This window comes from Pelodiscus sinensis, chromosome 1 (assembly GCF_049634645.1).
Source record: "Pelodiscus sinensis isolate JC-2024 chromosome 1, ASM4963464v1, whole genome shotgun sequence".
NCBI lineage: Eukaryota > Metazoa > Chordata > Testudines > Trionychidae > Pelodiscus > Pelodiscus sinensis.
Window position 1 is genome coordinate 230,994,083 of NC_134711.1, and position 24,830 is coordinate 231,018,912.

General features: G+C 44.1%; 1 protein-coding gene across 4 annotated transcripts in view; it reads left to right on the forward strand.

The window, feature by feature from the left end:
• Positions 1-1,555: 1,555 nt before the first annotated feature.
• Positions 1,556-24,830, forward strand: part of MAP4K4 (mitogen-activated protein kinase kinase kinase kinase 4) — a 248,345-nt gene continuing 225,070 nt past the window's right edge. Inside the window, exons 1-2 of one of the 4 annotated variants that reach the window (XM_075917256.1) lie at positions 1,556-2,510; positions 2,973-3,038. In XM_075917256.1, coding sequence (XP_075773371.1) covers positions 2,454-2,510; positions 2,973-3,038 — 123 coding nt within the window. In that variant the 5' untranslated portion in view covers positions 1,556-2,453. The remainder of the gene's footprint in view (positions 2,511-2,972; positions 3,039-24,830) is intronic. The other 3 variants (XM_075917252.1, XM_075917268.1, XM_075917260.1) reach the window with 3 other exon arrangements.

The following is a 24,830-nucleotide window of genomic DNA, read 5'->3' on the forward strand; positions in this document are numbered from 1 at the left end:
AGCCTAATATGGCTCAGTATGGAACCAAACATGGCTCTTCTGTCATTCCCAAAACAGATGCAACTTCTAAAATTAAAATGAAAAATTAATTCCAAAATTTAAAAACCATGTTATTACTCTTTTCAAGATGGTCTTTTTTTGGAGTCTATTTCACCTTTAACCAGAGGTGAAAGTAAGGCGGTGTGCCCCAGTAAGAACCGGCTGCACTGTGGCAAAAGCCAATTGTGGGACTCTGCTCATTTAACAGGCCAGCTGAGGGCGCACTGGAGGGGACGCATGCACTCTCCCAGCCAGGATAGTGACAGGGGCTGTCAGTGGCAGATGCCTCCATCTTGGCTGCACTGGGGCAGACCCTGTGGCCCAGCCATGATGGCCCTGCAACTGCTGCAATAGCCTGGCTGCAATAGCCACGGCAGCCTGACCAACAACGCCCTATTTGGGGCTCAGCCCGCATCTGGCTGCAGCGGCCTGTGCCTAGCCCCGATCCTAGGGCAGGCCCAGCGGTCTGGCCCCCGTCTGGCTGCAGGAAGGGCTGGCAGCGGCCCCCCTCCTGCTGCAGCATGGGTAGTAGGGGATGCCACGATCTGGTTGTGGCGATACTGTTCCAGCCCCATATCCAGCCATTGCTGCCTATGTGCAGCAGCCCAGCCCAGCCCAGCCCAGCCCTGGCCAGGAAAGGTAATCCAGCCCCAAGGCTGCACCCCATACTCTACTTCCCTCCCCCAGCACCCTGACCTGCCTCTCCCACACCCTCCAGCCACCTCCCCTGAGCCCTTTATACACCCCATCCCTGACTCCTGCACCCTCACATCTGCAAACTGCACCCCCAGCAGCAGAAGTCCCATTAAATAAAGTCTATGAGTACATTTCATTTATGCTATAATTAATCATGTCAATTATCAATCATATTAAGTTGGATATTTTCAGTCATGCAAATGGGCATTCTTATGCTGCTCTTTGTTGACCACTTGTTCTCAATTTTAATGTAGTTTGACTCTGGTTTGAAAAGACTGCCGACCCCTGCACTGAAGCATGTTGGTCTCAGGGTAGATTAATACAGGATGATTTGTGTTTGTTTGTAACAACTCATTGCAATAGCCCTAGCTTTACCCTTTACTGACAATCAACTGGAGCCACATTATAGGCGAGGTAACAATGGTGATTTTGAGTAATTCCTTGTAGGGAACTATACGTTCCTAGGAATGTACTGGTAAGAGTGTTTAGTAGACCATGTTTCCCCAATACCCTTTGGTCACTTAATAAAAGTAGCATAAAAAACATTTTTACATTCTGTGCAACTCAGCTAAGCGCTGTGATCCCTATAACAACGCTGCTGGCAGCCCTCAAGGGGTAAATTAATTTCATCCTTCCATTATGCAGAAGCAGATATAGTAAGGCTGATGGAAAGGTGTCACTACAGCTTCTCCCTTCCATAGTGTTGTGCACGTTCAAAGTGCTGGGCAAACATGCTTATTCATCCTGATGTGTCCCTCAGAGCTGGACAATATCTGCGAGCCCTTTCAACCTTGATCTGGGAATTCCTCTGCTTTCCTCCTCCTTCGACTAGCCTTGGGGATTTGCTCTAGACGACGCTGGGCTGGGTCTCTGTGGCTAACACGCGTCTGGAGCGTGTATTGTTACCAGGGGGGTGGGGTGGTGTGATGTGTGTCTCCAGCCCTCGCCTGGGCAAGGCAGGGCAGCGCCCTGAGCGGCGCGGAGTGAGGCCGGACTTAGTTATCTATTGTTCTCTGCCACACCCCTGCTGAAGAGGGAGAGAGCCGCCGAGACACTCACACGCCGAGGCTGGGAGAGGAGCCGAGGATTTTTTTTTTTTCCCAGAAGTGCTTTGGGGTGTTGTGTGTTTCCGCTGGTTTTTCCTGCCGGAGAAGGAAAGGGGGAGCTGTTTGCTCTCTGCCCACGGTCTCTTTGGTGTCGCTTTTCTCCTCCTCCCGTGGTTATCTTTGTCTCACTCCCGCAACTCAGCCCAGCGCTGCAGGTCGGCACGGAAGCGCCCTGCCCAGTGCCTTGTGCCCGGGTGCCGGAGCCGGGCAGCCCCGGCGAGGAGCAGCAGCAGCAGCAGGGCGCCCGCGGACCGCTCCTTGGTAGCGCGCCGGGCGGGTGCGAGCGCCCTATGCCGGAGCGGGGCTGGCGGAGCGGCGCTGGCTGTGTAATGCCCGTGCCCGGGCGTGCAGGGCAGAGAGCGGCTGGGAGCTGCCAGCGCCGCCTCCCCATGGTGTAAATCCGCTGCCGACACACGCTCGCCCCAGCTGAAGCGAGCAGGGGAGGGGGAAACCCTCCCGACCCCAGCTCCCTCGCCGGGAGCCCGGCCAGCGCCCGCCGCTGCCTCTCGCCCCGTGCAGCAGGGGCTGGCGTGAGGCGGGCGCAGCAGCTCGTGCAGCCGCCCGGCGGGGCTTGGCAGCCCGGCGCGCACAGACACACGAAGAGCAGGGAAGATGGCGAACGATTCTCCGGCGAAAAGTCTGGTGGACATCGACCTTTCCTCCCTGCGGGTGAGTGCGGGCGCCGGGCTGCCTCCGCCGCCCACCCCGGGGGCAGCGCTCTGGCGGGGCTTTGTTAGGGCGAGCCCGGAGCGCGGCGGGGCTGGGTGGGGGCCGAGGAGTGGCGGGGCTTTGCTCCCAGCTTGGGGGGGCAGCTGCCGCCCGGGAGGGACACTGCTGGCCGGCCGGCCTGCTTGCTGCTGGCCCGCCCCCCCCGGAGTGGGAGCTCCTTGGGGGTGCGCGCGCGCGTGTGTGTGTGGGGAGAGGGGGGAGAGTTCAGCCCTGAGCTGCTTTCCTTTGTTTGCATGTATTGGCATGTGCGTGGAAAAAACAGGGCGCAACAGCTGCACCGCCAACATCCTCTCTCGCTCCAGACCCTGTTTTACAAGACTCTCTCTGCCATGAGCCAGCGCCTTGCAAAAAATGTAACCCTCCTTCTCTCCCCCACCCCATCCCCCCTCTTGTATCTTGTAGGACCCAGCTGGGATTTTTGAGCTGGTGGAAGTAGTTGGTAATGGCACATATGGGCAAGTCTACAAGGTTTGTGTCAATTTCTCTTCTATCTCTCTTTGCACAACACCTACTCCCCTGCTTTGTTTACTGTACATCTGAGGGCAGGGCCCCCTAGGCTGCACACAAAAGTTAAGAACAATACAAAAAAATCTCTTCTGGACAGAGCAGCTAACGTCTACCTTTTCAGTTGACACTACTGGGATTCAGAAAGGGGGAACAAATGACTTCAGAGTTACCTCTTCTGACTGGGTCTATGATCTTCCTGGTTTATTTTATAAAATGAACAAAGCAAATGATTGCTCCAAGTATACTGTGCTGATAAGGGTCCATATAAGTAGACATGTGCTCATTGAAAAATCAGAAGGATTCTAATGGCAGACACTGTTTCTGTGTTTAAACAAAGCATTGACTTCACTTAAAATTGTGACCAGTTTGCCTTGCTGAAAACGTTCAGAATTCTTAAGATGCAAAGTCCAGGCTAAGTGGTGTGGCATCATTTCCTGCTGGGGAGAGGGCATAAGTGATAGGGGGGCAACCAAAGTAGGACAGATTTATTTGTCTGGAGATAAATTCAGCATTCCGAGAATAACCTGTTTGACAAGTGGATGATTTGGGGGGTGGGGGGTAGCCAAAGAGGATAGTGAGAAGTAAGATATTGCTCATGTGGGTGTGAAACAGCTCTACTCTGTACAGTGTTTAGTAAGTGGAAAAAGTAAATCTGAGATTGCATGACTTTGTAAGGAGCAGCAGTTATGAGTGATTAATAGTGAATAGCCATACAGTATAGTAAATGGGGTAAGGATTGAAGAAGTCAGTAATTGTTCATGTTCAGATGCAAGGGATTGGAGGGAGAGTAATTGGAAATAACAGAACATTGTTTTCTCTTATTAGTAAGACAATTTACCATCATTACATGGCTAAATAAGCTGTTTGGTGTGTCTTCGATTAACAAAATGCATTTAGGTTTGTTTTAAAAGGGTGAATGTTAGTCTCATTGATTGAGAGACAGCATGTGTCTCCTTGCTATACAAGTTAAATTTTAATAGTAGAAATGAAGTAATTTGGCTGTCTCTGTGTGCCAAAGTTGGAAAACCATATGGCTCAACAGGCCTGAGTAAGATAGGAAGATTGATTGGAGGCTGACCTTTGACATCTCCCTCAGGCTAACCCATTTAATAATTATTTTCTGTCATCTTCCTGCCCACAAAGCTTGCATCACCTGAGCCCTCCTTAAAAGAAAAAGTAGGGTGTGTGTGTGACTGTAAACTCCCTTTGTAATTATTGCAGTTGGCACATTGTTAGCTGACTTACCTGATAATACTTTTAAGTTAATTAGTGTGCTCATTGTTGGGTTAACTGACAATGGATGCAAATTTTTCATTTTGTTTAAGTATCCTAGAATACTCTTGGCAACCTGTTTTAAAAAACTAAGCTGAACAAATATGTATATGAATTTGAAACAATAGAAAATTATACCAGATTTAAGTGGCAGTCACTTTACTCCGATGACACACAAGCTAACGTTTGTCTGAGCTCTGGCTTCTGCATAACAAGTGTTATTTTTTTCTGTATTAAAAAGAGATATAATATCTCTCCCTCCCCCCCAGTAATTGTTTTGGGAAAAGGTGATTGGGTACTGCAGTCTAGAAGTTATTTAAATGCTGCTTTGTTATAGAAGGAAACCTCTCTGACACTAGATGGTGTTTGACTAAGTGGGGTGGTACTGTATGTAGTCCTAGTATAGCCACACCACACTTGTCCAAAACATGCCATAGGGCTTTTTTTTTTAAATATAAACAATGGTGTCATTCTGAGATTTTTGTGCAGTTGAGTTTTCAGTGTGAAGAGAATGCAACATAGAGCCCTAAATTAATATTTTATTTCCTCCTGGTTTTACTGTTGGTTCTTTTTTTTTTTTTTTTTTTTAAATCCAGTGTCATTCAAAGATGAGTGTGATTTTTTTTTTTTAAATAAAAAGTTTTGACTTTTTTGGAAAATAAGCGATTAACTGAACAGTAAATGGTATGGTGAGCTTTCGTGGGCACAATCCACTCATGATACCATCTGTAATTTTTTTTTTTTTTAGTCTCTAAGATGCTGCAGGACTAATCATTGTTTTTCAATGACAGAGTAACACGGCTACCCCTCTGACACTAACTGAACAGTGTGTGCCCCTGTTTTCCTCAGCTCCATCCTTGTAATATGTTGATGTTTATAGTTTTTACTTTTTGACTGCAAATGGTTGTAGTACATGCCTTGATGCCAGAAAATTGTATTTCCATTTGACAAACAATGGGTAGAAGTTTTCAGACATGGCTGTTTTGATTTATTTCCTTGTTTGTGTGTTGCCGTCACTGACATGCCATCCCAACCAGAGGGATATGGTTGTCTGGCTTTCTGTGGCTGCAGAGACTACCCCAAGGCAGTGTATTTTGTTGTCTTTTTGTCTAGCTTATAAACACATACATGACTGTTTATGCTGATTGCCTTTCTAGGGATCTTCATTCATTTCAGACTGGGGAGGGGACAGGGATAGACGTATCTGTCAGTCTCTTCCCTTCTCAACCTCAGCAGTGCTCTTTTGGAACATTTCCCTGCATGTAAGAAAATAAGCCCAAGGGGTGTGGTTTTTTTTTTAAGAGCACCTAAAATTAGGCCCCTAAACCATGTTGTAGGTGCCTATATAAACTCCAGTCCTGAAATGAGCAGCACATGTTCAGAGCCTTCACCCGCATGCAGCCACATGGACTTTGGTGGATCTTTGTGGTGTCACACTGCCTGCTAACTTTGGAGCCAAAGAGCTTCCAGCTGCTCCTTTTGAAATCAGCAGCTTCCCCCATTTTTCTTCTTTCTTTCATAGCTTTGCTTATGCCTCTGCATTGCCCTGGGGAGACTCAGTTTGCACTTAAGAAAAGCATGTGATGCAAAGGTGAATAGGAAAAAACTGTGCATGAGATTCAGTGCACTGTTTGTGACTAAGATGGAAATTCTTTGGCAATTGTATATTTAGTAGAGGGTGATTAGTTAATTGATTAGTATTTGTCACAGAGTCTAAAAGATTAACAGTCCCTCAAAAGATAACTTCATAGCTGAAGGAAAGAAAAATTCAACTTGTCTAGAAGTTGAGTGTTTTTTGAAATATAAAAAGAATAATAAGAAATCCCTGAATGAAGGTGTTCTGAGTGAATGGTATTTGTTCTAGTTGAGGGAGAAAAGAGTTAACATTTATGAGACACGGTGAGGAGAGTTAGCCTCTGAATTACCATGGACGTATGTAGATAACTATTAGGCCTTTTGCTTAAAAAATAATACACATTTTAGAGAGCAAAAATTCTTATGATTTTGAGAGAGGAGTTTCTCTTTAACAGGTTGATATCAGCTGATCTTGAGCTAAATGGCATGTAGAGACTTGCCCACAAGCATATATTCCCTTCTTGCACAAAAAAAGTTTGAATGGTTTGATGTAATTGTTGAGAAAATTTACCCTGTGTTTGCCTTGTTTATATTTTGGAGCCTTCAATACCTTTTTTGTAAAAAAACAATAGAAAAATGTAGTTATTGAAGTTACTGAGTGTTACCAGGGTTTCTACTCTTTATTTAACTACTATTGTACACTCACAGGGAATTACCCAAATGGCATGGAATTTAGCAGGAAAATGGTGTTATCGGGGTTGGTTTTGTTCTGTCTTTTGAAACAATGAAGCCTTCATATAGTGTGGCCTCTGGTCCTTAACTCAGTCCAACTTTATCAGAGTACTTAAGTGTAGCTCTAATTTAGTCACTGATTTGGCAACACGTGTCTTTAGAATTCTGGAGATCATTTGCAAATATTGCAGGAGCAGTTTTGCACTTCTGTAATTAAAATTTTTTTCCCCACATCGCAATTGTAAATCTTACATTAAAGGGTAACATTCACCCCAAATGAAAATGTTCACCATATTTCATCTGAGAGCTTTAAGTCTGGTAGCAAACTCTGTTTATTGATTTGGTAAAACATACAGAAACAGGGCTATGTAACTTAAGAATATTCCTTGACCCTTCAAGAATCTTATTAATTTCAGATCCGTTTAAACACATTGTTTATAGATACATACTCTATAAATTAACTTCAATGGGAAATGCATGTAGAGTACGATAATGTGATTTTTCTCTTGCACTTTTAAAAAAGATAACAAAGATATCAACATCTTAAAGATTTTGTTCATTGGTGTCACTTTTCTCTTTCACACATGTATTTTGAGACCTCATATTTCTTTAGTTCCTAGGGGGAGAAGGGTCCCTGGTAGGTTAGAGACATAATGGAGCAGTGCTAGGAAGCTCAAAATTAGGGATGAAAGTTCTAATTACCCTTATTTCATGCTGGTGTTGCTTTCTAAGAGCCTTGTGAGAGTTAATTCATAGTGAAGGCTTCTTTTGTTGAATTCTGTCACAGTCTTCCAAACTGCATGTAAATGATTCATATTGTCTAACTTCTGGCTTCTGAAAGGACATGATGTAAGATATAATGATTGTAAATGATTATTTAAAAATAAGTTTAAAAATGAGAGAGATTTTTCTTTCATTAAGGGTACCCTATTGTTATCTTAATGCAGTTTTATTTTAAAAAGTGGCTTCATTTTTTTGAGCTTGATATTCCTAACTAATAGCCAATTGATTTTTTTTTTGTTCTCCTGCTAGTAAACAGACAACATTGTGAATTCTAATGATGATGTTAAATGTGAATACAATTCCAGTCTTATCACTATGAAGACAAACTGTGTTTCAGTATCAATGATGTCACTTGATTTCATGAACTGGCTCAGACCAGCTTATTTAAGGATGAGCTGCCCTCCTTTTTAGCTCTCTTACTTTCTGGGGGAATTCAATTGTGTAGTGATGGGTTTTCTCAGGAGGAAGCAGCAATGCCAAAATCATTGTGATGCAGAAAAATGGTATTCTTCTTCCTAAAGCTAAATGTATTCTGAGTTAATTTTCAAAAGAAAGATCACTGAACTTTTTGATCATCCTTCACTCCCCCTCAATAATTTTAATTAAATATACAAAGGGTAGGCAGGTGGCCAGTGGGGATTACTGATATTTGCTTTTATTTAAAAAAATACAACCTGCTAATTGTGGGTAACCACATGTTCCTCTTGCTGGTATTGTCAGCCTCCCTCCCCCATTCCATCTGTCTGTCAGACCTGCTTTTCTGTATCTTGTCTTACATCAAATTGCGAGCACTTGGCGCAGGGACTGTCCTTTGCATTGGTTTGTACAGTGTCAAGCACAATGGGGCCCTGATCTTGTATGAGGCCTGTACATACTATTGTAATGGAATGCAATATTAATAGCTTGACTCTTAAAAGTCGGTGGAAAGATTCTGTCTGAGTTCAGGAGAAGCTGGATTAAACCCTTTCCTGTGTCTGCTTTACTTTTATTTGTAGTATATTATCATGTCTACAGTTGTTGCTAAGGCCAAGTCTCGCAACACCCAGCTCACTCTGTTGTGCTTGTTAGGGCTGTTCCCTTTCCCCAGGGTCCAGAGAAGTCCCTCCTTTGGCTGGGGGGCCTGAATGGGAGGAGATTGTGGGGAGAGGGCTATGCACACAGGTGCCCTCCTGCCAGCCAGCAGTGCCCCATAGAGTTTACAAGGACAGGATACTACAGACTAAGGCTGTATTTTTCTTTGTGGAGCCAAGGAGCCAGAGGGGCACCATCAGTGCAGAGACAAAGGATACTCCACGACAGTAGTCTACTCTCTACAGCCATGGTGACGTATGTTTTCTGCCTCTAGATGGGCTAGTGTAGGAGACGCTCCAGAATGGGACCATTATGTAAGATGTCTTTCTCCTGGCCCCCACTTGCATGAGAAGAGGTGATCGGGCTTTTATATTATCTTGCTTTTGTTGTTTTAGTGTAAATCTTGAACTCAGATTTTTCTCTCTTGCAGTCTAGTGTTCTTTTCTCCCTAGAAGTTTTTGTAAGTGAAGTTTGTAGTTTGAATAGCAGTTTTAGCTGCTTAACTCAGGCCTGGTCAGCACTTAGAAAGGCACTCAGAACTGTGAACAATTTTGTGTCCTGAGTCCTCTGGTTAGGCTGACCGAACCACTGGTGTAGATCACTATAACAATTCTTCCTTTGATCTAGCTATCTCCTAGAAATGGAGTAATAAAATTGAATAGTATGTAACTGGTTAACACACTACAAAGGCAATTTCCCTGCCTTTGATATCCACACTTACACATCAAAAGCTATGACTGGGACACACATCTAGCCTGACTCAATTAACGTGATTAACACTCGTCCTACAATTGACAGGTAACTGCTTTCGTGCAAGTGCGCGCGCGCGCACACACACACACACACACACACACACACACACACAGAGTCTGGATTCTGTAATTTCCACTCCAACTCATCTGATGAAGTGGGTTTTACCCATGAAACTCATGATATAATATATTTGTTAGTCTGTATGGTGCCAAGCTCATATGCCAGCTCTTACAAGATTATTTCTCACTTCCTCTTTGCTCTGGATGATGTAGGCATCCAAGAGTATGAGAAAATTCACTTGCATTATATGGGTTAACGAGGTCAGAAATCATTGTAGATCATTACCTACAGCAGCGGTCTCCAACTTTTTAAGCACGAGATCACTTTTTCAATTTAGGTCATAAGAACATAAGAATGGCCGTACTGGGTCAGACCAAAGGTCCATCTAGCCCAGTATCCTGTCTGCCGACAGTGGCCAGCACCAGGTGCCCCAGAGAGGGTAGGCCGAAGACAATGATTAAGCGATTTGTCTCCTGCCATCCCTCTCTAGCCTCTGACAAACGGAGGCCAAGGACACCATTTTATCCCCTGGCTAATAGCCTTTTATGGACCTAACCTCCATGAAATTATCTAGCTTCTCTTTAAACTCTATTATAGTCCTAGCCTTCACAGCCTCCTCTGGCAAGGAGTTCCACAGGTTGACTACACGCTGTGTGAAGAAGAACTTTCTTTTATTAGTTTTAAACTTGCTACCCATTAATTTCATTTGGTGTCCTTTAGTTCTTTTATTTAGGGAACTAATAAATAACTTTTCTTTATCCGCCCTCTCCACACCACTCATGATTTTATATACCTCTATCATATCCCCCCTCAGTCTCCTCTTTTCTAAACTGAAAAGTCCCAGTAGCTTTAACCTCTCCTCATATGGGACCCGTTCCAAACCCCTAATTATTTTAGTTGCCCTTTTCTGAACCCTTTCCAAGGCCAAAATATCTTTACACAGTATTCAAGATGTGGGCGTACCATAGTTTTATACAGGGCAGTAAGATATTCTGTGTCTTATTTTCTATCCCTTTCTTAATAATTCCTAGCATCCTATTTGCCTTTTTGACCGCCGCTGCACACTGTGTGGAAGTTTTCAGAGAACTGTCCACGATAACTCCAAGATCTCTTTCCTGATTTGTCATAGCCAAATTAGCCCCCATCATACTGTACGTATAGTTGGGGTTATTTTTCCCGATGTGCATTACTTTACACTTATCCACATTAAATTTCATTTGCCATTTTGTTGCCCAATCACTCAGTTTGGTGAGATCTTCTTGGAGTCCCTCACAGTCTGCTTCTGTCTTGACTATCCTAAACAGTTTGGTATCATCTGCAAACTTTACCACCTCACTGCTTACCCCTTTCTCCAGATCATTTATGAATAAGTTGAACAGGATTGGTCCCAGGACTGACCTTTGGGGAACACCACTAGTTACCCCTCTCCATTCTGAAAATTTACCATTTATTCCTACCCTTTGTTTCCTGTCTTTTAACCAGTTCTCAATCCAAGAAAGGACCTTCCCTCTTATCCCATGGCCATGTAATTTACACAAGAGCCTTTGGTGAGGGACCTTGTCAAAGGCTTTCTGAAAATCTAAGTGTACTAGATCTACTGGATCCCCCTTGTCTGCATGTTTGTTAACCCCTTCAAAGAACTCTAATAGATTAGTAAGACAGGATTTCCCTTTACAGAAACCATGATGACTTTTGTCCAATAAATTATGTTTACCTTAATATGATAGATCTCTTCCCTTCCACCAAAAGTGGCTGGCCTGACACTTTTGGTTTTTTTAAGTGCACTAACAGCTTCCTTTGCTTTTGCAGAAATTTGGGGGTTCTCCTTGCAAATCAGATTGTTTATCTTGGTGTCTAAATATGGATTAGAAATTGTTGTCTTTTAACTCTGTACTAGTACAGTCTACTGCATGGAGCAGTTGGATCTAATTGTGTGCTAAGCTACTTTAGCAAGGCAACTGGAGGTGAGGCAGAGGGCCATATCTCCCCTTAGATGTTGAAAAGAACGTTGTCAGTTTAAAGTTATTCTGTTGTAATAGCCATGTGTTTTACTAATATCAGGTGTGTCATGGCTCAAGTTACAAATGTCTTGGGGGCTTCCTTAAACTTAAGGCCTCTCATCACCTACCCTCAGTCACCAGTAGGAAATACTTGTGGTGGAGTGTCCTGAAAACAAGGGTCTGGGTACATACAGTAATGGAAATGCTGAAAACCCTTCACTGTAGCACCACTGATACATACTGCTGTAATAATGTAAAGTATGTACTAGGGATGTAAGTAAGTAGTTGACTACTTGCATTCCCCTCCCCACCCCTTGCTGCCTCTTTATCAGAGGCAGCAAGGGGAGAAGGAAGCAGGAGCAGGTGCTGGGGGGAGCTGGCTTAAAAGCTGGTTTCTCCCAGCACCGTCTCTGTGGTGCTGCCTGGTCGCCTCTCCACCCCGCCGCCTCCTGCTGCCTCCATCAGAGGCAGCAGCATGTGTGGGAGGGGTAGGTTGGATGCTGCAAAGTAGCCCCTGGCTGGGCAGGCAGCCTGGCTTATTGCCAGCTCCCACTGGGTCTGGGACCTTCCCCTGCTGTGGTTCTGCAATTTAAATGTATTAAGAGCCGAGCAGGCAGGCAGCCTAGCTCTTAGTACATTTAAATTGCAGAGCTGCCATGGGGGTAGGTCTCAGATCCTGTGAAAGCTGGGACAGAGCACCTTCCCTTACCAGCTAATCATGTACAGGCAGTCCCCGAGTTACGAGGATCCGACTGACGTTGGATCCGCAGTTACGAACGGGGCCCTCCCTCTCCCTGGTCTCCAGCAGACCAGGGAGAGGAAGCAAAGCGGCGGAACATGCGGGCAGCGGACAGCCCAGACGCGTCTGGGCTGTCTGCTGGCCGCGTGCTCCGCAGCTTTGCTCTGCTTTGCTCCCCGTCCCCCTGGTCTGGAGACTTTGCTCTGCTTTGCTCCGTGGCTTTGCTCTGCTTTGCTCCCCCTCCCCCTGGTCTGCAGACCAGGGGGAGGGGGAGCAAAGCGGCGGAACACGCGGGCAGCGGACAGCCCAGACGCGTCTGGGCTGTCTGCTGGCCGCGTGCTCCGCGGCTTTGCTCTGCTTTGCTCCCCCTCCCCCTGGTCTAGAGACCAGGGGGACGGGGAGCAAAGCAGAGCAAAGCCGCGGAGCACGCGGCCAGCAGACAGCCCAGACGCGTCTGGGCTGTCCGCTGCCCGCGTGTTCCGCGGCTTTGCTCCGGATGCCTGTGGTACAGCAGCTGGGGCGCTGCCGGTTGGTCCCCCAGCTGCTCTGCCCCAGGCGTCCCCAAGTCAGCCGCTGCTGAAACTGACCAGTTGCTGACTACAGGAAACCTCTGCCCTGGGCTTCCTGGAATCAGTCGCTGATCAGTTTCAGCAGCGGCTGAATCTGGACGCCAGTTCCGACTTACATACAGATTCAACTTAAGAACAAACCTACAGTCCCTATCTTGTACGTATCCCGGGGACTGCCTGTAGTCGATAAAAATTCTATGGACTACGCGATTAGCCGGTTACCCGTCTCTTAACGTCCTTAGTACATACCCTTCTAGAGAATTGATGCAGTAGTGTCTGAATTTAAAAAAAAAAAGGCGGGGTGTGTGTGTGTTGTATTTTCGGAGTGGAAGACTTAGTTGCATTTTTTTTGGTGCTTCTCCAGAAAATCAATAGTGCTTTGTATATCATTAGTTTCTTCGCAGTGGGCTCAGGGCTTGCCTTACCATGAGGCAAACTGAGATGGCCTCAGGTACCGGACTGAGGGGGACGGGGACAGTGCCACTAGGACCCAGAGTGTAGAAAATTGTGTCTGCTGCTGGTGCATATGTATTTTCTCTGCACCAGATGCACAGAGGTGGTGAAGTGCTGTGCTGGAGGAAGGAAGGCACAAGAGACATAACTGGCAGCAGGAAAAAAGGTGGCATGGGGGCGTCATTTTAACTCCCTGCCTCTGGTGCCAAAATGTTGTGGGCCGGCCCCGAGGGGGCTCATGTCTTGAAAATGGATTGCAGAATGAGCGCTGTACACAGACATGCTCACTCATTAATTTGCATATTCTGTTGCATTTGACAGAGGGCTCCAACCCAGGAAAGCTTATGTCCAAATAAATGTGGTAGTCTTTAAGGTGCCATTGGACTCCTTGTTTTTGCTGAAACTGATTAACATGGCTACCCTTTGGAAACTCAGTATTTTGCAACTTCTTAACTGGATTCATATTACGTTTTTGAAAGTACACTTAAACACTATGCTCTTAATTGCTTTCTCTTGCTTTTATTATGTTTATGAAGGAGCAGAAGATGTGTGGTCGTTCTAGTACATCTTTGTAATTTAAAAGTGAGGAAGTCTATATTTGCAAATTGAGTACCTGTCAGTGAAATGGAAGGTCCCCTGATCTAAGAATCCTAGAAAGGTGACCTATTTTGTATGTATTTGCCAAGGAGTGAATTTTATTTTCTTTAGCCAGTGTCATCTCTTTACTACTTAGTTGTCACACCTATATTAAGACTTGGTACTTAAAAATAGGTTGTTTTATTTTTGTAGAATTCCTCAGGAACCTGACGGAGAGAAGCTCTTGCTTTAGAAACAGGCATGTTGTCTGCCTCCTCTCTTATATCCACAGCAATAAGGTTTTTGAATTTTTTTTTCCTCGATAAACTGTGCTTATATCAAGACTTGATTATTGTTTGTTTCTGTGTTATTTATTTACTGTCTTAAAATAGATCAGTGTTTCCCAATTTTATTTGGCCACGAAACCCTTTTAAACTCAAAAGAATTTTGTGGAACCCCTAAATAACAGTCTAATCTATGGAGCTGAAAAAGTAGACAACAAATAAGTAAGGATAATAATAAATAAATGCTAAACAAGGTCATGAGATCAACTTTTAGTTTAATTGCACATGTTTAAAAACAAAAGTCACATTCATTTTTTAAAAAAAAATCATAAAGTGTTATAATGGAATTTTCTCTCAGAACCCTTATTTTCACTTCACTGAACCCTGGGGTTCCATGAACACCATTTGGGAAACACTGGAATAGAGAAATAGGAATACCTACATTCAACATGGCTAAAAGACTGTAGATCAGTTGAGGATAAATATGACATTGAATCTGTGCATCTTGTCAAAGATAAGCTTCTCTGCTTTCCTGGTACCTTTCACTCCACAAAACTAGCTTTTGATTTTCAGCTTGGTTAGTGCATACTACCCTTTAGCCTAGAACCAAACTGATAAGAGTTTCATCTCGTTGTGAATCTTATTTTTAAATTCTAATCCGTTGTAAATCGGAATCTATTAATTAACACCAGCTTTTTTCCCCCCCAAAAGTAGTACATTTCCCACCCCTTGGGACAACCACAATGAGTGTTCTTGAATCATTTTGTTTCCTAAAGCCGTTTGCAAGGTTGAACAATCAGATTAATTGTAATGTCCAGGACAAATCTGACATGAAATGGAGTCTTTTTGTGTACATCTTTCCCTATGCAAATTATTAAATGGTTTTTCTACAGAATGAGATTATGGGAAACTGAGGCAGTGACATTGAAAAACTGGTCTGAGGCCACCAAGGAAGTATGAGGAAGAGCTGGTATCCAGGCCACCTCCCTTCTAGTCCTGTGCTTTAATCATAAGACCATCATTCTCCTTTAAATAACTGAACTGAGCTGTGACATTTACAGTATCCTCAAATCAGAGAAGTCTGAGCTCTGTAGGCAGCTCTGGAAGTGCTAAAAGCTCCTGGGTGATTGGATGGGGTGGATTTTTTTCTACTGAGTGCGTGGCACACCTCCTCAATATTGACCTTCTGTTTCACTTACTAATTTTGTGCCTTTTTAGAGATGCTGCCATAGACAACTGCTTATGTGGCCTATTCTAAAGTCAGTGCTTCTTAGGCTAACTGCCCAGGTGCAACTGTGTTTCATTCTTCTTCCCCACGGTAATTGACTAAATCAAGTTTGACAGTCATTTAAAAAAAAATGGATAATTTCCCTTGTCCCTTAATAAGCTATTAACCAATAGTTAGTGAAACTTTTAAAATTTGGTATACCTATGCAGTTCAGGTCAGTATTGCATAAGGATGATAATTCTAAGGGAGTTTTATTGGATGAGATACTGGTGGCTTTTGGAAAAAGTTTAAGAATGCATTAAATTGATCATGCATGTTAAACCAAAAATGCAAGTATTTCTGGATTTTATTTTTAGTTGCCGCTCTGTGCTTAACTTACCAATTTTACCTAGATATTATGGAGGATTCAGTTAATGGTCCTGTATCACAAGATGTAGACACAAAGGAATATGTCGAGAGCTGTAGGGAAGCCTCTACTGTAAAACAAAACCAAACCAAAAAAACCCTTGATTTATTTAAGCAATATTTTTTTTGTGTCATTTTATATATTACATGCACATAGACATTCAGAATAACATTTGTGCATTTACATGAATGCATTATGTAGGTTCTTTAAATTTCTCTAAGCTGAGCTGGCATCATTCCATTATTCTTGTTTAAATTGCCACCTTCCCATGTGTTTCTGGTGTAGTCTTGTGGGGGAGGAAAGAATGACAGTCTATTAATAGTTACTGTACTGCTTCCCCCCCTTCATCTATTACAGATCCCTGGAATGCTTTCAGTAGCAAATTAATGAAAACCTTATTTAATGTAAGTACTGGAGAAGGCACACATTCCCTTCCCCCCCTAAAAAAGTAAAAATCAAAATGATCTTCTCAATCCTTGGAGACTACAGACTGAAATTAACATTTTCCTAAGCATTTGGTGTGCATTCTATGGGTTAAACGCCAGCGTGATACGTGAATATGGAGGAAAATATTTCCAGCCATTTAAATTGGAGTTGCTGAATTGCTCAAATGTTAAAAAGGGAGATGGGAATTTTTTTTAAAATTTTGTGGGCTATTTTATATGGTAGGGAATAAAACCTTTAATATTGACTGAATTGTATTTGTATTTAGGTTCAAAGAATTAGGTAAATTATTTTAAGTCACTGGTTTTATGGTTTTCAAATCTATTGGCTTAAGGCAGAAGGTCCGTATGTCAGTGTCTGTGAACAAAGCTACTTTTCCTTTCCTTAGTTTTCTTTGGAGGTAATGGAAGAGTGCCCTGTTTTCATGATAAAAACAGCAGTATATTAGTTATTGGAACAACTTTTTTCTGGTTAAAGTTATCAAGTGGTAGAGATGCTTTCTGTCTAATGTAGGGCTACTCAACTTTGGAAGCCCTGGGGGCCCCAATGATACTCAACACATGATACTCAACTTACGTGTGGTTGCATATACATGCAAATATGTATGCAAATAGCTTTTTTCACTCTGATGGGCATGAATATAAAAATTAAGGCACAACTCTATAACACGCACGCTCCATTCAAGTCCGTTCTGCTGATATTAATACAATGCAATATTTACCTGATTTCCACCCATATGACAGCACTTTTAATGAGCAATGACAGTCCAGGAATAAAAAACTACAAAAAAGCATATCATAAAAAGACCACTATATTGACTACTTTTTTGTTTTGGCTTCACAACAGTTCAGGAATTATCAACTCAAACCACATCGCGAGCTGCAAACAAATGGGCCGCATGTTGAGTATCCTTGGTCTAATGGCATATAATGGCAGCTCTTATGCAAGCTGAAGAAGTACACTGATTCTTTGTTGACCATAGGAATTTCAGTTGCTGATGAAGGTGCCTGCTTCTCTGGGAATTCTGGGCATTGTCGTGGAGTGCCTGCTCTGCTCTGTGGTTCTTCAAAATACTCGTTTTGTAGCTCTAAAGGGAGCCTTATGCAGAGTGTATTACTTTAGGGTTCCCATCTGTAGCTTTTCAAATGTTTTGAATTGTGGGAGGGAGTAAGGAAGCAGAGGTTTGCAGATGCTCTCAGCAGTGTTGGTTACTTTGTTCCAGTAGAGAACTTTCATTTGGACACATTGTATAGATTTGTGTTAGAAGCACCTGTGTTGGAAGCTGTGCAGAATGTAATTGTGCTGGTGCATAACTAAGTGCTTTTACTGTTTGACTTAAGAACAGACAAATTAAATGAAAGGGGTAGTAACTGCATAGATCCTAAAAATGCAGTTCTAGTCAGAAATCTGAATCAAAATGGCATCCCCTCTTGGATGTGACAGATGGACTGAGTCTTGCGTATTGGCCTTCATGAATAAAAGGGTATTTTACTACTCTTTGCCTCAGTTAAGTCTGCAGAGTCAACACAGCTGAGAGTCTGAGCTGGATTCTATTCTTCTTGTTTGTCATGAGAAGTGTTCACCAAATTCAAACATATTACACCTGAGCAAACCTTTTGAAGTGTGGGCTTGCACAGGTGTTAGCGATGAAAGCATGATTTTGCCCACAGAGTCTTGATAACTTGTGATTGTGCACAAGAAGTGGTTAAAAAAAACAAACAAAAAAAACCCACCCCTTAGAAACAGGAACAAAACTCAGACTGATCTAACAGGGCTGCAATTAGAAGAAAAACCAAATATCTTTTTACTGTAAACTAACCACATTTGATCTGGAGTCAAAGTTCTAATAAAAATGGAGCCTCATAAAGCCATTTTTGTCTTAGAACCATTTGCCATTTGAAACTTGCCATTTGATCAAGGTTAGCTGAAGAAATGGCTATACGTTTCCTTTGAGGAACATTTTATTCAGGTTCTATTAACTGTATTGCAGTTACCAGATGAATTACGTTAATAGCTAATAGTGGAAATGACTACACTGGTTTTAGTAAGTATTTTACGTAGTAAAAGGGTTTTATAGCTTGTCAGCCAAAGAAGTGTTCATTTCTTCTTCATTCTTCCACAGACTAAGCACAGGAGCTAGCAACAATTCAAACTTCTTCCTGTAGAGCCATATTTATAATCTGACCTTGGGACACCATTCTTTCTGTGTAAGTGAGAGATGATTCTGTGAATGGCTGCTCATGTGTTTCTTCTTTTAGAGGCATGCTTGATATATGTACTTCAGTATGTTGAATTCCTTGAGTTTCTTTTATGAGAGACCCTGGACTGCTATGAAGCATGTTGGAGACAGCACATGTAACTTAGTGGGGATTTGCGTCTGAATCAGAAGGCTGTATCTGTTAAACTAGTAGTTCTCAATGGGCAGGGAGGGGGTATCTGTGGTCCCTGTCTAAGGGAGTTGCAAAAGACTTACTTGAATTTTGTTCAGTCATTTTCAGTCTTTCTACAGCGACTGTACACCAGATTTTAGGGGGTCAGCAAATGAAAGTAAGTTGAGGACCACTGAATTAAATCACCTGACTTATACAATGCAAAAATCCTATATGAGAGTCCTGTAGGAGAGCTTGAAAATGAACTACTCTTCAGCAAATACCTGGTTTCATGATCTGAATGTTTTTGAATGAAATTGCCTCTCTTATTTTATTGAGCTGTAAGAATAATATTTCTAACAATTTATGCAGATTGGATGGATATATGATTTATACATGTAAATATCATTTGAAGCAAAAATCCAACAATATAATAGTACAGTGTAACAATGAACAAATCTTTTGTATTAGAGCATATGAGTATGTGTTCATATAACTGTGTCGTCCCCCCCCCCCCCCCCCCCGTTGGAAACACACAAAACAGATCTGGCTCCAGTGTGAGAACTAGGTCCATGGAAAAGGAGTTAACACTTTTTTGTGGAAGACTAGATTTCCTCATCTCATTTCATGTAAAATGTGTATTTCTATAATGTGACCTAGGGGTGTCAATGTGTACCCATGGACACGGTTAACTAATGAGCCTTAACCCTCAAGTTTACACACAACCCTCCCTGCTGCTGCCTCTGTATCAGGAAGGGGGGAGGGAGGCTGGAATCAGTGTGTGTGAGGAGCTGGCTTTTAAGCCAGCTCCCTGCATGTGACAGCTCCCATGGAGCTACTGCCCCTCCCCCACACTGTTGCGTCCCACAGAGGCAACAGCGTGGAGGGGGCAGGTAGGAGCCGGTGCTTAAAAGCCTGCTCCTGTGAGCACTGGATCCTGTGGAGCTGTGTGCCCCCTACGCTTCTGCCTCTGATAAAGAAGCAGCAGCATGGGGGAGTGTGACAGGCAGGGGATGGTACATGTGGGGAGCGGGCTTTCAAGCCAGCTCCCAACGCATACTGATTCCCTTCCTTCCTTCCATCCTCCCTTGTTCTGCTGGCTCCCTGTGAGCATCAGCTACCGCCACCATGTAAATGTGTAACTGCTGAAAATTTCAGCAATTCACATTTACAAAAATAAACACATTTTGATGTCCCTAATATGTCCCGTGACTTAGTGCCTCACTCCAGTATTTTTGTATTTTTAATCTTCCCTTAAAGAAAAATGCCATTGCTAATTGTGCCTTTCTTCAAATGTCCCCCCTGCACTCCCTTTCCCCTCTTATCAGCTCTCTATTTGCAGTATTTTTCTTCTTTCCCCTGTGTTAACCTTTTCCTCATTTTCCCCCTCTTTTTCAATCTTACTTCCTCTTCTTAAAGGACCTTCTCAGGGCTTTGCAATTTTAAAATCAATTAACTGTGAATGTTTAAAAACAGATGTGGTTACATTGGTGCAACCCCTCAAGAATACATGTGGTTCTACCACTATAAAGGTTCTTATTTTTTGTACATTAATTCCTTTCCATTTCTTGTTCTTGTATCCTTTTCACATCTTACCCCCAAAAGTGGATCCTGGGAAAGAGGAAGCAGTAACAATTATTTTCCAGCCTTGTTTCTTCTGTGCGGGGGAGTGACACTGGGAGAGAGGAGGTTATGCCCTTCCGCTCTCTCTCCTCACTGGAGTGAGGGGGGATGTGGTAGATATTTTCTGCCTCTAAGGAAAATGCAGCATTATACTTCTTTTGGAGAAGTGAAAAAATTCTCTGTCTCATGAAACTGTGGTGATATAAGAACATTTAAATGGCCATACAGTGTCAGGCCAATGGTTTATCTAGCCCAGTATCCTGTCTTCTGACAGTGGCTTTAGAGGGAATGAACAGGAGCTGGGTGGTTTTTATCAAATGATCTGTCCCTTGTCATTCAGTACCAGCTTCTGTCAGGGAGAGGGCATGGGGCACCCACAGCATGGGATGGTGTCCTTGACAATTTCGACGAATAACTATTGATGAACCTGTCCTTGATGAACTTACCTAGGTTTTTGTTCCAACACAGTTATTCTTTTTGCCTTTGCAACATCACTTAGCAAGGAGTTTCACAGGTTGACTGTGTTGTGTGAAGAAGTACCGTCTTTTAGCAAATATACCCCGCACCCGAATATACCCTGTTGTTTTTGCCGTTTGAGATGAGAAATCCCTGTATACCCTGCTCAAGAGTATAACCTGTGGGTGCAGGGTTTATTTGGGTGCGGATATATTCCTGCCTGCCCCCGCTCCTCTGCAGTGTGGCTGCCTGCAGCCTCCCTCTGCTGCTGCTGGCCGCTGAGCCCCATGCCTGCAACTGCTCCGAGGTGTGGCAAAGGGGCTACAAGGAGGATTTGCAAAGGGGCGCAGGGGAGATTGCAAGCGGGTTGCCAAGGGGCGCGGGCGATTTGCAGCCATCTGCGGCACAGGCCACCCACCGCCCGGGACAGGGCTCCGGGCTCCTTCCCTTTGTCAGCCCAGGCTGGGACCCTTGCGCCTCTGCTGGGGATGCCTCTGCCCTGTCTCTGGAGCATTCCCGGAGAGTGAGCTGGGCTCCCGGGCACACTTTGCCCTCTACTCCCCCTTTGTTCAGCCGCGTGCTGTTTTCAATCTGGCCCCGGCTCTCTTTGGGGGCAAAGGTGTTTTCAGCTCTCCACCCCAGTCCAGCAAAGGCTCAGCCGGGAGGGGCTCTCAGTGGGGGGGGGGGGGGGGAGGGCGGGAGAGGGAAGTGGCATTCTCCAAGGCATGTGCTGTATGGCCTGCCTGTGAGCCTGATTGGGGCAGGAGAGCACTCACCCCCCTGGTAGCTTTCGGAGGCCAAGCCTCCCGCTGGGGGAAACACTCGCCTCCCGGTTCCCATGCAGCTGCATTCACCCCCAGGTGAGTAAAAAAAGTTTTGTATACCCCACGGGGGAGGGGGGAGTTTGTAAAAACAAATATAACCCGCAGGTTATGTTCGCTAAACTACGGTACTTCTGTTTGTTTTAAACCTGCTAGCTGTTAATTTTATGGGGGGACCTTGGGTTCTTGTGCTATGTGAAGGAGTAAATAGCACTTCCTCATTCACCTGCTCTCTCAAGTCATGGTTTTATAGACCTTTCTCAATATTGGAGCACCAGAGTGAGGACTTGCTGTTGGGGAGCTACTAAAGTTGCTTGTGTTAAGTGTTCCTGCTCTGTGTATGAGTGGGAACTGAGAACTTTCTCTGGCCTTTCAGTACTGCAAAGTCAAGGCTGGACAAATTCCAGCCCGCAGGATGGATCTGGTCCGCCAGGGTAAGTCCCTAGTGGGCCCCCATCTCTACAGTCACTTGCATCTCTGCAGGTATTGGGTGATTGCAGCTCTTGTTGGCCACTGACCGCCATTTGCAGCCAATGGGAACAGCAGGAAGTGGCACAGACCGGGACACCACTTCTTGCTGCTCCCCATTGGCCATAAACGGCGTGGCCAACAAGAGCTGCCATCACCCGCCCCCTCTGGAGTCACAAGTAAATATAGCGGTGGCAGCACTAGGGATGTAAGCGACTGGTGGACTGGTCTGATAAGCTTATACATATCGGGTAAAGTAGTCCTTTCTTCCTCCTTCCCACCCTTGCTGCCTCTATCAGAGAGAGGCAGCCATGGCAGGGGGAGAAGGGAGCAGGAACCAGGGGGGACCAGGGTTCTAGAGGCGATCCTGGCAATTACGGACCGGTAAGTCTAACTTCAGTACTGGGCAAATTAGTAGAAACAATAGTAAAGAATAAAATTGTGAAGCATGTAGAAGAACATAATTTGTTGACAAAAGTCAGCATGGCTTCTGTAAAGGGAAATCCTGTCTTACTAACCTGTTAGAGTTCTTTGAAGGGGTTAACAAACATGTGGACCGGGGGATCCCGTAGATACAGTATACTTGGATTTTCAGAAAGCCTTTGACAAGGTCCCTCACCAAAGGCTCTTGTGTAAATTACATGGCCATGGGATAAGAGGGAAGGTCCTTTCTTGGACTGAGAACTGGTTAAAAGACAGGAAACAAAGGGTAGGAATAAATGGTAAATTTTCAGATTAGAGAGGGGTAACTAGTGGTGTACCCCAAGGGTCAGTACTGGGACCAATTCTTTTCAACTTATTTATGAGTGATCTAGAGAAAGCAATGAGGTAGTAAAGTTTGCAGATGATACCAAACTGTTTAGGATAGTCAAGACAGAAGCAGACTGTGAGGGACTCCAAGAAGATCTCACCAAACTGAGTGATTGGGCAACAAAATGGCAAATGAAATTTAATGTGGATAAGTGTAAAGTAATGCACATTGGGAAAAATAACCCCAACTACACGTACAGTATGATGGGGGCTAATTTGGCTACGACAAATCAGGAAAGAGATCTTGGAGTTATCGTGGACAGTTCTCTGAAAACTTCCACACAGTGTGCAGCGGCGGTCAAAAAGACAAATAGGATGCTAAGAATTATTAGGAAAGGGATAGAAAGACCCAGAACATCTTACTGCCCCTGTATAAAACTATGGTACGCCCACATCTTGAATACTGTGTACAGATGTGGTCTCCTCACCTCAAAAAAGATATTTTGGCCTTGGAAAGGGTTCAGAAAAGGGCAACTAAAATGATTAGGGGTTTGGAATGGGTCCCATATGAGGAGAGGTTAAAGCGACTGGGACTTTTCAGTTTAGAAAAGAGGAGACTGAGGGGGGATATGATAGAGGTCTATAAAATCATGAGTGGTGTGGAGAGGGCGGATAAAGAAAAGTTATTTATTAGTTCCCTAAATAGAAGAACTAGGGGACACCAAATGAAATTAATGGGTAGCAGGTTTAAAACTAATAAAAGGAAGCTCTTCTTCACACAGCGTGTAGTCAGTCTGTGGAACTCCTTGCCAGAGGAGGCTGTGAAGGCTAGGACTATAATAGAGTTTAAAGAGAAGCTAGATAATTTCATGGAGGTTAGGTCCATAAAAGGCTATTAGCCGGGGGATAAAATGGTGTCCTTGGCCTCTGTCTGTCAGAGGCTGGAGAGGGATGGCAGGAGACAAATCGCTTGATGATTGTCTTCGGTCCACCCTCTCTGGGGCATCTGGTGTTGGCCACTGTTTGTAGACAGGATACTAGGCTAGATGGACCTTGGGTCTGACCCAGTACGGCCGTTCTTATGTTCTTAGTGCTGTGGGGAGCCAGCTTAAAAGCCAGTTTCCCCCAACACCATCTTCATGGGGGCAGGGGAGGCAGAGGCATCCATGCTGCTGCACCTCTCTCTTTGAAATGTACAAAAGCTGTGGCGGCTCTTGTACATTTCAAAAGGAGAGGCGCAGAAGCAGGGACCTAACCAGTCCCGCTGTGCCTCTGCCTTCAAAATGTACAAGAGACGTGGGTGGCTCTTGCACATTTCAAAGGGAGAGGCGCAGTGGGAGAGCGAGTGCCCCCCTTAACGACTATTCAAGTAGTAGATGGAAATTCCATTGACTAATCGATTAGGTGATTAATTGAAATTTAACATCCCTAGGTGGCACGCCAGAGACACATTCTGGTGGGCCACTGTGCTGGGGAGAGACTTGAGGAAGTGCTTTGCTCCCTTTCAGAGAGGTGAAAGCCCCTTGGTCAGAACACTTTGCAAAGGGAACTGATCTTGGCTCTGATGCAGCCCCTTGAATATTCTCCCCTACGATTTAGAGACCTCTGCCCTCATACAGCAGTCATTCCATGCGGCAATGTGCAGAGTGAACCCATAAAGTCTGTCTCCCACAGCCTGTCTTAGAGTAGGACTTAAGATACGGAGTTAACATGTGGTAGCTAACTTTATTTTAGAAGCCTTATCCAGCCTGGACCCAAGCTCACATTAACGCATGCCAAGCTCACATTTTAAATCCTGGACTATACAAATAAAGGCCTGGCGGTCGTAACAGTCATCGGGATGGGGAGGGTTCTTCTTTGCTAGAACCCAAATAGAAAATTACCAACAAACAGTAATAAAATGTAGAAATCTTTTTTTACTAGTTCCTGTTTGACTAGAAGCTTTTTAGTGTCATGTAGAGGTTACTTGATTTGTGTCGTTTTTAACGTTTCATCCTGCAACCAGTAAGTTCAAAATAAATATACAAACTACCTTCAATCTTGACAAAGTTTTGGGGCTAATATCTGCTTGTTTTTGAAGCTGGGGGACTGACTTATTCAGTGACTTGATTCTTTCAAAGGACAAATTACTAATCCTCTGACTTGTGTTGAGAAAGATGTACTATACAGGCACATAGTCGCCATATTTTTTGTGTGTGAAAAGTTAGATATGAGTGCATGACAGAGACCCTTCTCTGAGGCTCAAGTTTCTTCCTGGTACATGCATATGCAACTCTTAATTACTTCAAGACTTAATATGGTCCTGGATGCAGGGATATCTT